Source organism: Hoplias malabaricus, chromosome 15 (assembly GCF_029633855.1).
Source record: "Hoplias malabaricus isolate fHopMal1 chromosome 15, fHopMal1.hap1, whole genome shotgun sequence".
In the NCBI taxonomy this organism is placed as follows: domain Eukaryota; kingdom Metazoa; phylum Chordata; class Actinopteri; order Characiformes; family Erythrinidae; genus Hoplias; species Hoplias malabaricus.
The window spans coordinates 15702162-15714855 of record NC_089814.1 but is presented as its reverse complement, the minus strand read 5'-3'; the positions used below and the strand labels follow the sequence as shown (position 1 = coordinate 15714855).

The 12694-nt window shown below is 36.2% G+C and overlaps 1 protein-coding gene across 1 annotated transcript in view; it reads left to right on the top strand.

Annotated features, from left to right (window-relative positions):
* The window catches only part of tenm2b (teneurin transmembrane protein 2b), a 101787-nt gene that overhangs the window by 15306 nt on the left and 73787 nt on the right, over positions 1-12694 (top strand). Inside the window, exon 3 of the mRNA XM_066646730.1 lies at positions 10848-11073. Coding sequence (XP_066502827.1) covers positions 10848-11073 — 226 coding nt within the window. The remainder of the gene's footprint in view (positions 1-10847; positions 11074-12694) is intronic.

The window sequence follows — 12694 nt, the reverse complement described above, 5'->3', positions numbered from 1 at the left end:
TTGTAAACTCGGCATCTCTTTAAGATGTGCTGCATTTGATTGTTGATGATAATAATGTTTTATACATTAGGGACTGCACTGAAACTGTACCTAAACATACGCAAATGAAGAGGAATTAGTCCTTGCTCCCAGGCTTTAAATATTCAGGGGATCAATCTTTTTATCCTCTAAAAATTGCACATTTCTTGTCATTACAGCAGTGTTCTTTTTGAGTCCTTAGTACTTATGGGTAATGCATATAATTAAAAGTGAATGTATTTTCTTTAACTAAAACCTTCAGTGGTCACACAAGCTGGTTTTGCAGCACTGAAAGGCTGCCATATGAAAATGAGTCCTGGCTAATTAAAATGTCTAGGTAATAAATTTGAGGACACTGTTTAGGGCAAAGGTTTGATCAGTTTTTCAATGAAGCGAATTATAGCACAGTTTCAAGCATTCCAACATGTGAAAAATCTAATCTAGCTCATCAAATGATTATCATGCCTTTTTATGAACTGGAAAAGTTGAAAGATTGAACAGACAAAAGTATTCAGTGACATGGGCTGACAGTCGTCCCCTCCAGGGTGTATTCCCGCCTTGCGCCCAATGATTCCAGGTAGGCTCTGGACCCCCCGTGACCCTAAATTGGATAAGCGGTTACAGATAATGGATGGATGGATGGATGGGTCTTCACTTTACAGTTATAATTTATTATATATATTTAAAAATATTACCATTATTATTATTATTTTTTTTACTTCTTTCCTATCCGTTATAAACTCATTTATAATCCTAAATAACAATCTAGAGAATGTGGAGTTTACACATAAAATGAGTTAGAAAATTTGGTTTATCACTAAAGGATAAATGCTGAAAATCCATTTTGAACACATTTTTTAAATAAATGTTAACATTGCAGATAGAAAATGACGTGTTCCACACCATGTTTTTTTCAAAGCTGTTTAACATGGCGCTTGCGGGTTTTGCAGTGGGACAGCAATTTCATCCCTTATTAAAATGCCTTGTTTCAAACTGTCTCTAAAGGTTCCAGTCCCTCCACTGTATACATCACAAGCCTCTTGTCTCATTCCATATGTCACTTCACCTTCAGCAACAGTAGTTGATGAAGGCACCTATTAATTGTCAACTTTTGAGAAGTTTGCAAAGTGTTCCAGACATTCTGAACAAGTAAATGGAGAAACTTTGAGGTATATCAGCATAGGTATGATAGACATAATGCTGAATGTAAAACAGACTTGCAAGGATTTGTGCAACTTCTGTAACACATTCTCCACTATATCTTCCTGCATTAAGTGCAAGTGAATGTGACCTGATCTATCTAGTCTGCAGGCTTGTGTGCTGGTGTAATTGGTATGCATTGATGTTCTCCTGTGTGTCTTTGCCTTTCCTGCAGCATTAGTGAGAACAGTGTGATGGACCCTGCTCTAGTCAGATGTGTCATCCACATAGGCGATTTAGGCAGCTAGCTGAGAACACTTGTCTGTGGACCATGCCCCTTTTGCAACTCTCTCTCTCTCTCTCTCTCTCTCTCTCTCTCTCTCTCTTCCTCTCTCTGTCCTCTTTCACATTCCCTCTTTTTCTCACAATCTCCCTCCTCCCTTATCTTTCTACACCTCTACCCTGCCCGTGCTCCCTTCTCCTGCACAACACCTTGCTCACAGCTCCTGGAAAGAGACACTCTCTTAGCGTGCTAATACTACTGATGCATTATTCATATGTTGTTTCTCTTTCTCCTAGCTATTTTTGGTGGCTCTTCACTCTGGAAAAAAAGATTGAAAAAATCCTAACAAGGAAATCACCAGAGGTTTGTGTGGTGCCTTGAATGTTTGATCGCTCAGTTTTCATTTAAGCACCGCTGAAGGAAAAAAAAATTCTCACGTGTCACCCACCCATCTGAATAAATTATATTATAGACACAAATCATGATAGTGGCATAATGAATGTAATTTCGACATGTTTGAAGCTGCATTTAGGATGCATTTGCAGACTGGTTCTCAGGGTTGCGTAAGGGGGCTGTTATTACACTCTAATTAGTCCAGATGAGTGTCCAAGGCCAAAAAAAAAAAATGTGAGCAGAATATTTCAAATCTCCTAATATCTCCTTTTCTTCTCTCTCTCTCTCTCTCTCTCTCTCCTCTACTATTTGAATTTAATCCTTAAGAAAAAAAGAAGATCCACAGAGACCATACTAAGATGAGCTGTCCTTGGGCCATTGCATATCCCCTGTTCTTTAGAAGCATTGAACAGTGATCCACACTTACTGAGTTCTCACTGAGCCCAAAACCGATCTAACGCACTGCTCACTCTGCCATCAGACCCATGCACTTTTTGCAATTACCTGACTGCCATGTCAACACAAGATAGTCTGTTAATAGTCAAGTTAAAATGTTGGCCCATTGTAAAATATGACTTTGTGCTGGGTATTAACTGTTTAAACTCCCTCCTGTGTTAGCTTTCTGTTACTATCTCTTATGTTAATGGGTCGGTTTTGACTCGTGTCTTAAATCAGGAATAAGATACTGTAAAAACAATTAATTATCAATCAATATGTTTCTTACCTCTTGTTTACCTTGTTAGGCTTCTTAATCTATGAAAGAGTTCATTTTTCATTGTTGGACACTGTAAACTGGAGATGTATACTCTACAAAATACAAACTGACTTGGCCTTACATGTCTGGACATGTCTGTCTTTCCTTGTTTTGTGAAAAAGACAAAGATAGAAGCCCCTAACTGAAGCTCGAGTGGTTGTAGGAGAAGCTGGGTGTAGGCTGTTGGTGTATAGTGTGTTTATGATTCCAGATTTGGCACTTGTTTTTGTTTTCAGATTTAAAATTATACCTGGGTCGAAATTGACCCTAACAACAGAAAAGCCATAATTTTAACAAGAGCATTTTATAATTTAGTAAATATATATATATATATATATATATATATATATATATATATATATATATATATATATATATATATATATATAATTTTGTTGAAATAAACGTTACTGACAAGTCAAAAAGTCTTGATGCAATAAACAAATTTATGGAGTACTTTTATGCATTTAATTCTTAAAAACGAGTCAGTCAAGACCCTAACACAAGAGGAAGGTTAAGGAAGTCTCACTGCTCACTCCTCACTCTTCTCTCTTTCTCTTCCTGCTTATTATGATTCTCCCAAAATTTTCAAACATGCCTTCCACAAGCACAGACGCAAATACACACACGTACACACAAACACACACACACACACACACACCTATGCAATTTCACCTCTTTTCAGGTACTATGTATTTCCTTCTAGTGATCTTTAATATATCAGTCTATTTTGTGTGATCTCTCTGTCTGGATTAATATGAAAACAGAAAACCCTAAACTTGCCAGACCTCTGAAGGCAATGTTGCGTTTTTCCATACATCATTTTTTGTGAGGCTGACTTTCAAGGCGTTAAATTGAGAACGCTATTAATGGAGTTTGCAAAAATATGTCTTGCTCAGATTTTCTAAAATATCTTGTGCTCATTTGGATTATCAGTGCACTTATTATTTCTTTCTGCTTCCAATTGACAGAACCTCATACTGTCAGTGTTGAAATAAGCTGGAGATTTGTTCACTGAGGTGTTCTAAACAAGTGAAAAGAAGTGACAGTGGCAATAATAGTTTCATTGATCAAAATTTCAGATAGGCTTGAGGACCTAGACAATATGAAGCTTCCCCAAACCCCAACACCCCTTGAGCCTTCAAAATGGCCAGGGAGAGTCATCTTAATGGTGGTTGTTTAAAAAAGAATTGAGAACTGCTCTTTTAAACAACATGGTCCATAATGCTACATATTCGTGTCTCTGAACTCAGTTCTGGGAATTTGTTGTTTTTTATACTTTAAAGCACTTGATTCAGCTCGTAAGGAATTAGCAGGACATGTATGTCTTGGATACAGTCTCTTTTCCACAAGTTTACAGTGTTCGATGACGATCTCCATATATGTGACATGGTTTAGTCAAAAACATACAGATAAGTCATCACAGAAGCATTAACTTCCTATCTAAACAGCCCTGTTCTGAATGACTGGTTTCAGTGCCAGTTCCTTTAAATGAGAATGAGCCACAGCTCATTTCAATGTGAGTGGGGAAGGAGCCGAAACTCTGGGTTTTGGCCATTTTCCCTTGGTTCAGCTGCCAAAAAAGACAGAATTGTTATATAGTTTGTTTGATAGGTTCCAGGTGAAAATGTGATTAATTATATTAGTGATTTTATTTATTTTATTCCAGATCGTCCAGATTGTGGTCTCTGTTGCTTATGTGGTCTGTAAGGCAGACCAATTTAATTAATTTATTAAACTTAATCGGTTTATGCTCTCAGTGAATCTGAAAATATTCATTAGCAATGTGTGATGGTAATGATAGTTTTAAATGTCCCTACTGCTCTCTTATTTGTAATGAAACTGATTGACACGTACACACTTTGGCACTGTTATTTGTGAATAGTATCATTTGATTAACATCTTCAGGTAGTCTGTGTTTCCTGGGACTATATTTTCTGCTATTGTTCTGCTGTAATTTTGCATATTGAGTAGAATTCTGTTTAGCAGCAGTGTCAAACCTGCACTAGAGTTAGATCTTACACCTCTTCTTGATATTCAGCCTGAATAGCGATCATAGATCTGATATCTTATGTACTTTATTAAAAATGTTTAGTAGCTCCATATAATGGTTATGTTGACACATTTATGCACACTGGTACAGGACAATGAAAGAATCATTTCTGACATTTTTTATCATTAAAATGATTTGCAAAGTCTTGGGTTTTGACACTTTGTTGCAATTTTAAACTTTGGTAAAGAATGTTGACAGTTGTTTCTCTTTTTCATCAAAACAAATAACCACTATGGTTTGGGCAGAAATTGTCATGGGCTGAATTTTTACTCAAACTTTTGAAAGGCTGTACATAGCTTGTATTTGCTCAGTTAATTGTCTTTTTATTATGTGACCTGATATGAATATATCAGATTATATAATAATATGTAGATTTTAAAATGAATAATACTACTAACAGTGGGGGAATTATTTATGTACTATATATGGAAGGAGGATGTTTGAATGAACTCGGTACTGGGTTGTTGAAGTGCTCATGTCTACACTCAGTAAAACACTGGAATATTGTTGGTTGTCATCTCTTGGGAAATGGGGAAAGAGAGGCAAAAAAAGAAAAAATTGGCTGGTCGGTGTGCAGAGAATTAGCAGATGAAAGAAAGAAAGATAGACAAAGACTGGATACCCACAAATCAAACACACTCTCTCTCTCGCCCTCACTCTCTCTTCCTCTTTCTCGCCCTCACTCTCTCTTCCTCTCTAAACAGTCTGAGTCAGTAGCAGAGCAGCTAGCTCCATTACCCCGGCTCTGTCTCCAGGCTCCTGCTGCCACATTTAGATTGTGTCTTTTATCATTCCAAATTGACATTTATGCTTTTACTCGTATTGTTTTTCCAAGGTTCCCACCGCTCATGTCGAGCAATTTATTTTAATCCCTGTCATGGTGGGGCCCTGTAGCCTAGCGAAGCTCTGCGACGGTAATTTCAGCATCGCCATGCACCAGCAACGGCGAGCCGCCCTGCAAAAGCTCTAGTGCTGCCTCTCTCCCTTCCATCCAGACTCCCCAGCAGTAATTGCTTTTAGCCTTTTCTTTCTCTCTTAGTTTTGTGGGGTTTCTCTCTTGTGTTCTCGTTTTCTTTTGGCTGTTCTATTCATGACATAGATCTTTGAGAGCAAAGCAGAGTGAGAAGATGTAACAAATTCAATTACTGGATTATTACCAATTGCAGTATTTTTAATGTACGGTATTCTGAAGAAGCCGAGAGGTCCTGTATGTGATTATAATACATTTGAGGCAGGCTGTTTTTTTTCTGTATTTTGCCATACACATTTTTTTTGTCTCTGGTGCTGTGAGATAGAGCTTTTTTATTTCACGTAATGAATGTGCCTGCGATGTTTATATTGATTTGCCTTTAATGTAAATGTGTCACATCATTATCACAGTAATGAAAACCTGCTTCTAGAGTCTAGAATTGACAGGCAGAGTGAGTAGACCTTTTTCCATGCCAGTGTCATGCCATTCCCTGCTTGTGTTGCTTGCAGAGTACTTTGTCTCCTACTGCCATGTATTCACTGACTCAAAACTCAATTATTCATAAACACTGTTAAATGGTGGGGAACGGAAAGCTCTGGGAGAAAGTAACATGAGTTTGTGAAAAGGAAGAGAGAGAGAATGAGAGAGAGAGAGAAGCTGGTGAAGATAAATGAATGTTTGTGGCAGAAAACGGAATGGCTTCACAGCTGTTTCATGTTCCAATAAAATGGATATCATAAAGCCTGTGATGTAAGCGGAAATGTCAGAAAGGGAGCAGGCTTTGACTGCAGCACATTGCCTTATTTGAGCTTTGCAAAGTCTCAGTGTCTTAAAAGAATTGAACCCGGATGCAGATTTGTGCCCTGTTTGAGGTTTCTGTGAGGACTGTTCTTAAAAAAAAAAAAAGAAAGGGAAAAAAAAAACTTATAAAGTTCCTGGAGAGAAACTTCGTTATATACAGTACATTGAACTCACTTTGGAAAAATAGGGCTCAGCTCTTCTATTTCTGTCTTAGACGTTTAGATTTGAATGAATAATTACTAGGCTTCCATTTCAGTTTTAGAGATGGATTTTTTGAAATGGGACAATCGAAGGTATATTCTTTTATAACAGAGAGAATTTACTTTTGTCTCATTTGTATCCTCTCGGACTGTAGAGCATATAATTTATGATACATAAGACTTGTAAAATGCATTTGGTTATTGAGCTATACTTGATTATGTAGAGTTTAGTTTGCTTTATTCATAGAATTTGGTATTGACTTCTCTGCTGAATTCTCTGCTGTATGCCAACTGCTGAAGGAAGGTCCAGAACTGACAGTTATTTTAGGTCAAGGCACCATTCAGACTCATTCAGGCCACTATTTCTCTCTAGGCAATTGCCAGGTCTTTTTTTTTTCTTCTGACACCTTTTGTCCTTGTTGAAAGGAAAACAAATGGTGTTTTCAAAAGTGGGCTTGATTTTGATTTAGTCGAAATTTTGAAAAAATGAAAAAACAGTCCAGGTTTCTCTTGAGCTTTGGTTGCTTTGTTAGTTTTCTTTTTATAATTTTATACATTTTTTCCAGATTTTTACATTTTTTACCCTGAATTATTTCCTGAAAATCTGGGCATTTTGTAATTTCATCATTCTCTTGAGCATTTATTTTTACTGACATAAATACAAAGAGATTTCTGCCAAAAAAATTAAAATAAAAAAATAAAGGGGACATTTTCCTAAATATTTCTATATAAGCATGTAAATATAACTGTTTAAATTATAAATATGATTAAAAAAATCAGCTTTACAAGTAAAGATGGGTCATGGCTCCCCATTGTGCACTCCCCTTTGTGTGAGAGAATTGCTAAGCAAGTCAAAAAGAACATTTCTCAACTCATAATTGCATATAAAATTGTCTTCCCTCATCTGCTGCATATTATTCTATAAAGATTCAGGAAATCCAGAGAAATCTCAGCTTATGCTAGACAAGGCCTTGCACTGCTGTCAAGGTGATGTTGTTTCAGCAACACAATGCCAAGCCTAATTCTACTTGTCCTACAAAAGGGTGGATTTGTAGAGAGACTGCATGTGCTTGACCGGCCTCCCCACAGTCCAAACCTGCCTCCTATAGTTCACCATAAAGAGGTCAATACAGCAGTGGTGAATATAGACTGTTAAACAGCTGAAGTATTGTATTCAGAAAGAATGGAAATTGAAATTCCACTCACAAAACTGTAACAATTAGTATCTTCAGTTCCCAAATGATTTAAAAGTGAAAAATCTTAAAAGGAAAGGTGATATAACACAGTGGTAAACGTGCCTCTGTCCTGACTTTTGGGGTTTTGTTGCCAGGATAACATTTAAACATTTGTTTATATTTACAAAATACTGTCAAGTAGTTGGAAGGAAATATTAGAAATATTTTTATTTCAGTTAAATAAATCTTCAAGAGAACGTACAAACAAATTCTTGTTTTTTGTTGCTCTGTGCCTGAATTTGGAATCACTAAACATTTTTCTAAAAGCAAATAATGAATTATATATAAATTTCTGTGATTGTGTGAAAAGGACGAATGTGTTCACCTTGCACGTTAAGGTTAACCCACCTTGCTGCATCTCTTATTTGGTGATCGGTTAATCCGTTAAATCACTCTGAATAAGAGGGAGTGGCTCCTGGTTGGATGAGTATTTACTCCTGCTTCTCTCGCTGTTCTTTCCTCTTTTTCTACCTTCAGCCCCAACACATCCACCACCACCGCACACAGCAGGAACTATGCCTCATATTAAGGGCTTCTTTGTATCGAAGCTCGGCATGACGTGGCACACTAATAACTGTAGTCCCCTGTAATCTCAGCATTACTGTACTGACTTCGGGCCCCCTCCCAAGCAGAGCGCCGTAAGCTCTGCGGTGCGTTATGTAAAAGAACAGGAGCAGCCCTATTGTCTATGTCTGCCTCGACCACTTCACACTGAGGCTCCTGGCATGTTCTTCTCCCAAATGAAAGGAAAGGGAGTCCCACTTTCTCTATTTTTATACATCCGTGAGTTTCTATTGAAGGCTTCTGTCACACAAGGCCATTCAGCGGCTGTCGTTTCGATTTTGGGCTTTGACGGAAAGTCCGAGTGTGAAAAACAAAGGAGGACGCTTCAGACTTAGCCCCAGCTAAGGATATCACAGCACATTAAAACTGCAAGTCTGACAATGCTCACACAATGCTTTTGCTCTAGAAGAAGGGGGTGGTGAGAGCAGCCCAGGGTCAGCTTTGATGGACATGTCGCTGACCTATAATCCAGTGTTTTTGCCTTATTGTTAGGAGCATGAGTTCCTCCAGAGTTCTCTCATCCTCAGAATGGAACGACAGCAGAAGGCTTTGTGGCTTCACTGTGTTTGTTACGAGGCTGTTTTTGGCCGGCTCTGGCACACCGTGCAAGTGGAGATTACACGGCCCGGCCCTCAGACCGTAGCCGATCTCCTCTCGGCCCCAATCCTCTTTCATCTCTCTGCTGCTTTTTCTTTTCACAGGATGGGAGAGGGCTTTGAATCCCTCGCTTATGCCCTCCTCGCAGGGCCCACCGTCCTATGTGTTGGGAAAATGGCATTGGATGAATTTGAATTTGTTTTACTCTGCCCAGACATTGGAGGAAAAGACAGTTTATGCATGGACTGATTGTAGAATGTGTGAACCATGCATAGGTTAAGAACCCCCCCCACCACCACCACTCTTCCCCTCCCCCCGCCCTCCCCCTCTCTAGATCTTGTATTCAAGTAAATAAAGACAGGTTGAACAAAAGTTAAGAATACATTTAGGGCTTTGTTGTAGTCATTGCGTATAATTGAATTTTAATAGTAGACCGCACAGATTATACCACATCAAGTAAGACTCCCAGCATTGTTGAATAGACTACTTTTGTATGTAATGTACCGCAAAAAGTATTTTCTTCTTCTCAAGCATGTATAGAATCGTTTGTGTGTGTGTGTGTGTGTGTGTGTTAGATTGATTTTTTTTTTTCATCTCATTGTCTGAGTAGAACACACGTTTAAGTGTTTAGTGTCTGTGGAATCTTATTGTCTGCCTGTGTACTTGATAGGATTTTAAATGCAATCAAAAGAATTTATAGACATTCATCAGCACCTCAGTTACACTGGCTAAAGTATTTAGCATTTTTGTATAAATGTTGTTGCTCATCAAATATAAATGAATGATCAAATAACCCTAAAATCTCAATAACTGTAACTGTTTTTAAAAATGATTATAATATGATAATAGTTTTGCCCGTGTAACTTTAAGCATATTGAACTACAGCAATCTGTTATGTACAGAGGTAAAACAATTGGATCTATTGATACAATATTTTGTTCTATATAATCCTGTCAGAATATATTAATTATATATATATATATAATTAATATATATAATATATATAATATATATATATATATAATTGTTTGTATAATATATATAAACATAACTAATAAATATGTAATATTTATTTAAATGCTTTTTACATATAAAAGTCTTTCAGAATATGGTTGGGAAGTGCAATCCAAATCAATATTAGTGGTCAAAATATGCTAAATTGTTAATTATTTTTTTTAAACCACTATTTTATATAATTACAATGGGAATAAAAATATATATAAACACTTTACTTCAAAATTATTAACAATCGACAAGCCTAAAATGCTTGCTGTGTCATTTGTTATTTGATTTTTTTTTTCTGAATCTTTTCAAATTTAGATTTATTTAATTTTTTTTTCTGATGTTTATTTTTTCCCTTTTGTTTTCATAAGACACTTTCTTTAGGCAGTCTTCTATGAATCAGAGATCAGAGGTTTAATTTACTGGATGTGGGAGTATAAAAACCAAAACACGAAGCACCTTTTTATCACACCTTTTACTATAGATGCTCAAGGTTCTTTTCTCTTTTATCTGTGCAGATCTCATTTCACAGCCATCAGCCCTCCTCTGTGTTCTCAAACTTCTGACATTTCACATCTTCCATCATTCTATTGCACCATTCACATTGCATTAAAACATCTGAAAGGAAAGCCAAGAAATTACATTTGTGCAATTTATCAGTCTGACATGAAAGCAGCACCGTTCCAGGTGGTGAACCTGAGTCTCACAAACAGCTGCGTGTTTTGAACGTGGCGCGTGGTTGAAATTGAGGCCATTCTTTTCCTTCCTCTCTTAATAATCCTCTCCCCTGCTCTGTCTCTCTCTCTGTCTCTCTCTCTCTCTCACACATTTCCTCAGGTCCGTCCAGCCATCACAGTCAGCTGGCTCCACGACCTCCTCTTCCCCCTCCACACAACCACCACCAGTCTTCGGCTAATTCACTGAACCGCAGCACCCACGCCAGCCGGCGGAACCCTCAGAGCCACACGCCCACGTCGGCCCCCGTAGACGGCCCCTCCACTCCAGAGTCCGTACAGCTCCAGGAGAGTTGGGCCCTCAACAGCAGTGTTCCGCTCGAGACACGGTCAGTTTACAACTCCTCAATCCGTCTCACTTGCAACTGGAAGCGAAAAACCATTGTTTTTGTTAGGTGATTGCATTGGTTAACAAACACCACATAACAACCCATGTCTTTATGTCTCTTGCCAGACTGCCATTGTGAACAACAATTTCTTCTTAATATCTTTTTAATTGACCATCCCAATTACATTGGAATGATTTTGAAGAAATCTTATCCCTTGATGCATTGCTTTATACAGACAACATGAGAACTATAGCAGTTTTTTTTCTTATATTTAATCAACATCAGCTGCAAATCATTAGTCCAGGTATCAGCAGCAAAAACTGAGTTAAATAAATACTGGTCATTACCTGGACAAAGACTTCATTTCAATCCCAAATAACAACACAGCTTTTCCTTGTATTTTATATGTATTTTGTATGGTATCTGCCACCCCAGATAATATATAAAGAATTTAACAAGTCAGGTTTAAAAGCATGTAGATGCTGCATGAAGCATAATATTAATATTTAAAATGAATATCACATTGATTATCAGTTTTGAAAATAGGGGGGAAACCCTAAAACCTCAGAAGAAAAAGCCCTTTAATAATTATTATTATTGATATATATATATATTTTTTTTGTTGAACATTCTTTTAACAGTTAAATAATTAAAAATGCTATCTATAGACCTATATATCAGGATTTATAATTATTATTATTATTATTATTATTATTATTATTATTTTAGGAAATATTTAATAAAAGTATTTTATTTTTAATAAAAATATTTTATTTTTATTCTTAATAAAATTTACTTGATATTTAGTGATATTTGATTTTCTTCATCATTTTTATTTAATTATAAATCCCAGAATAATCTATCAGAAAATCTAAGTGGCCATATTAGTATAATTCCTTGTTAAACTTTTTTTTTTCAACATTTCAACATTCTCATTGCGCACCAAACCCCATTTTATATGTGAAATGTCAAAAAAAATGCTTCAGAGTTTAAATCTTTGCGTTCTGAAGTCATGATGATAAAACAATAACAAAATCAAAACCCTAGAAGACTGGATCAATATGAGTAAAAATTATATGTAAATATTGCAATATATAAATTGATAGATATAAACATATGTATATATCAAACAAATGTGAATATTAATATTCACTAATAAACTTATACAAATATTAATATAAACAATTATCTAGTGTGTTCTATTAGACTATTATTTTGTCTACAAAATGTTAATTCAGCCATGAACATTTGCTGTGCCATTTTTCCTTATCATACTAAATTTTTGTTGTGAATTAAAAGTTGATGGCAGCTTGATGTTTTGATTAAGTTAAACCAAATGCATAAATATTTGTATTTTCCGTTTATTATATTACATAAAGTAGAATGGTGGTTTTGTGGCTCCAGTGACAACTCAAAGGATAATAATATGATCAAAAGACCTCTTTCAAGAAAGTGTTTTATTTGTTGATTTTAAATTAATTTTATTTATTAGAATCCATAAAATTGTATAGTTGAATTGTCCTTGTTGTAGTTTATTTATATTCATTCTAACATTTTTGCATCGGGTGTCTTGTCTTGATGCCAGATGGTTTCTTAGAAAACATTTATTTTCAGAAGTAAA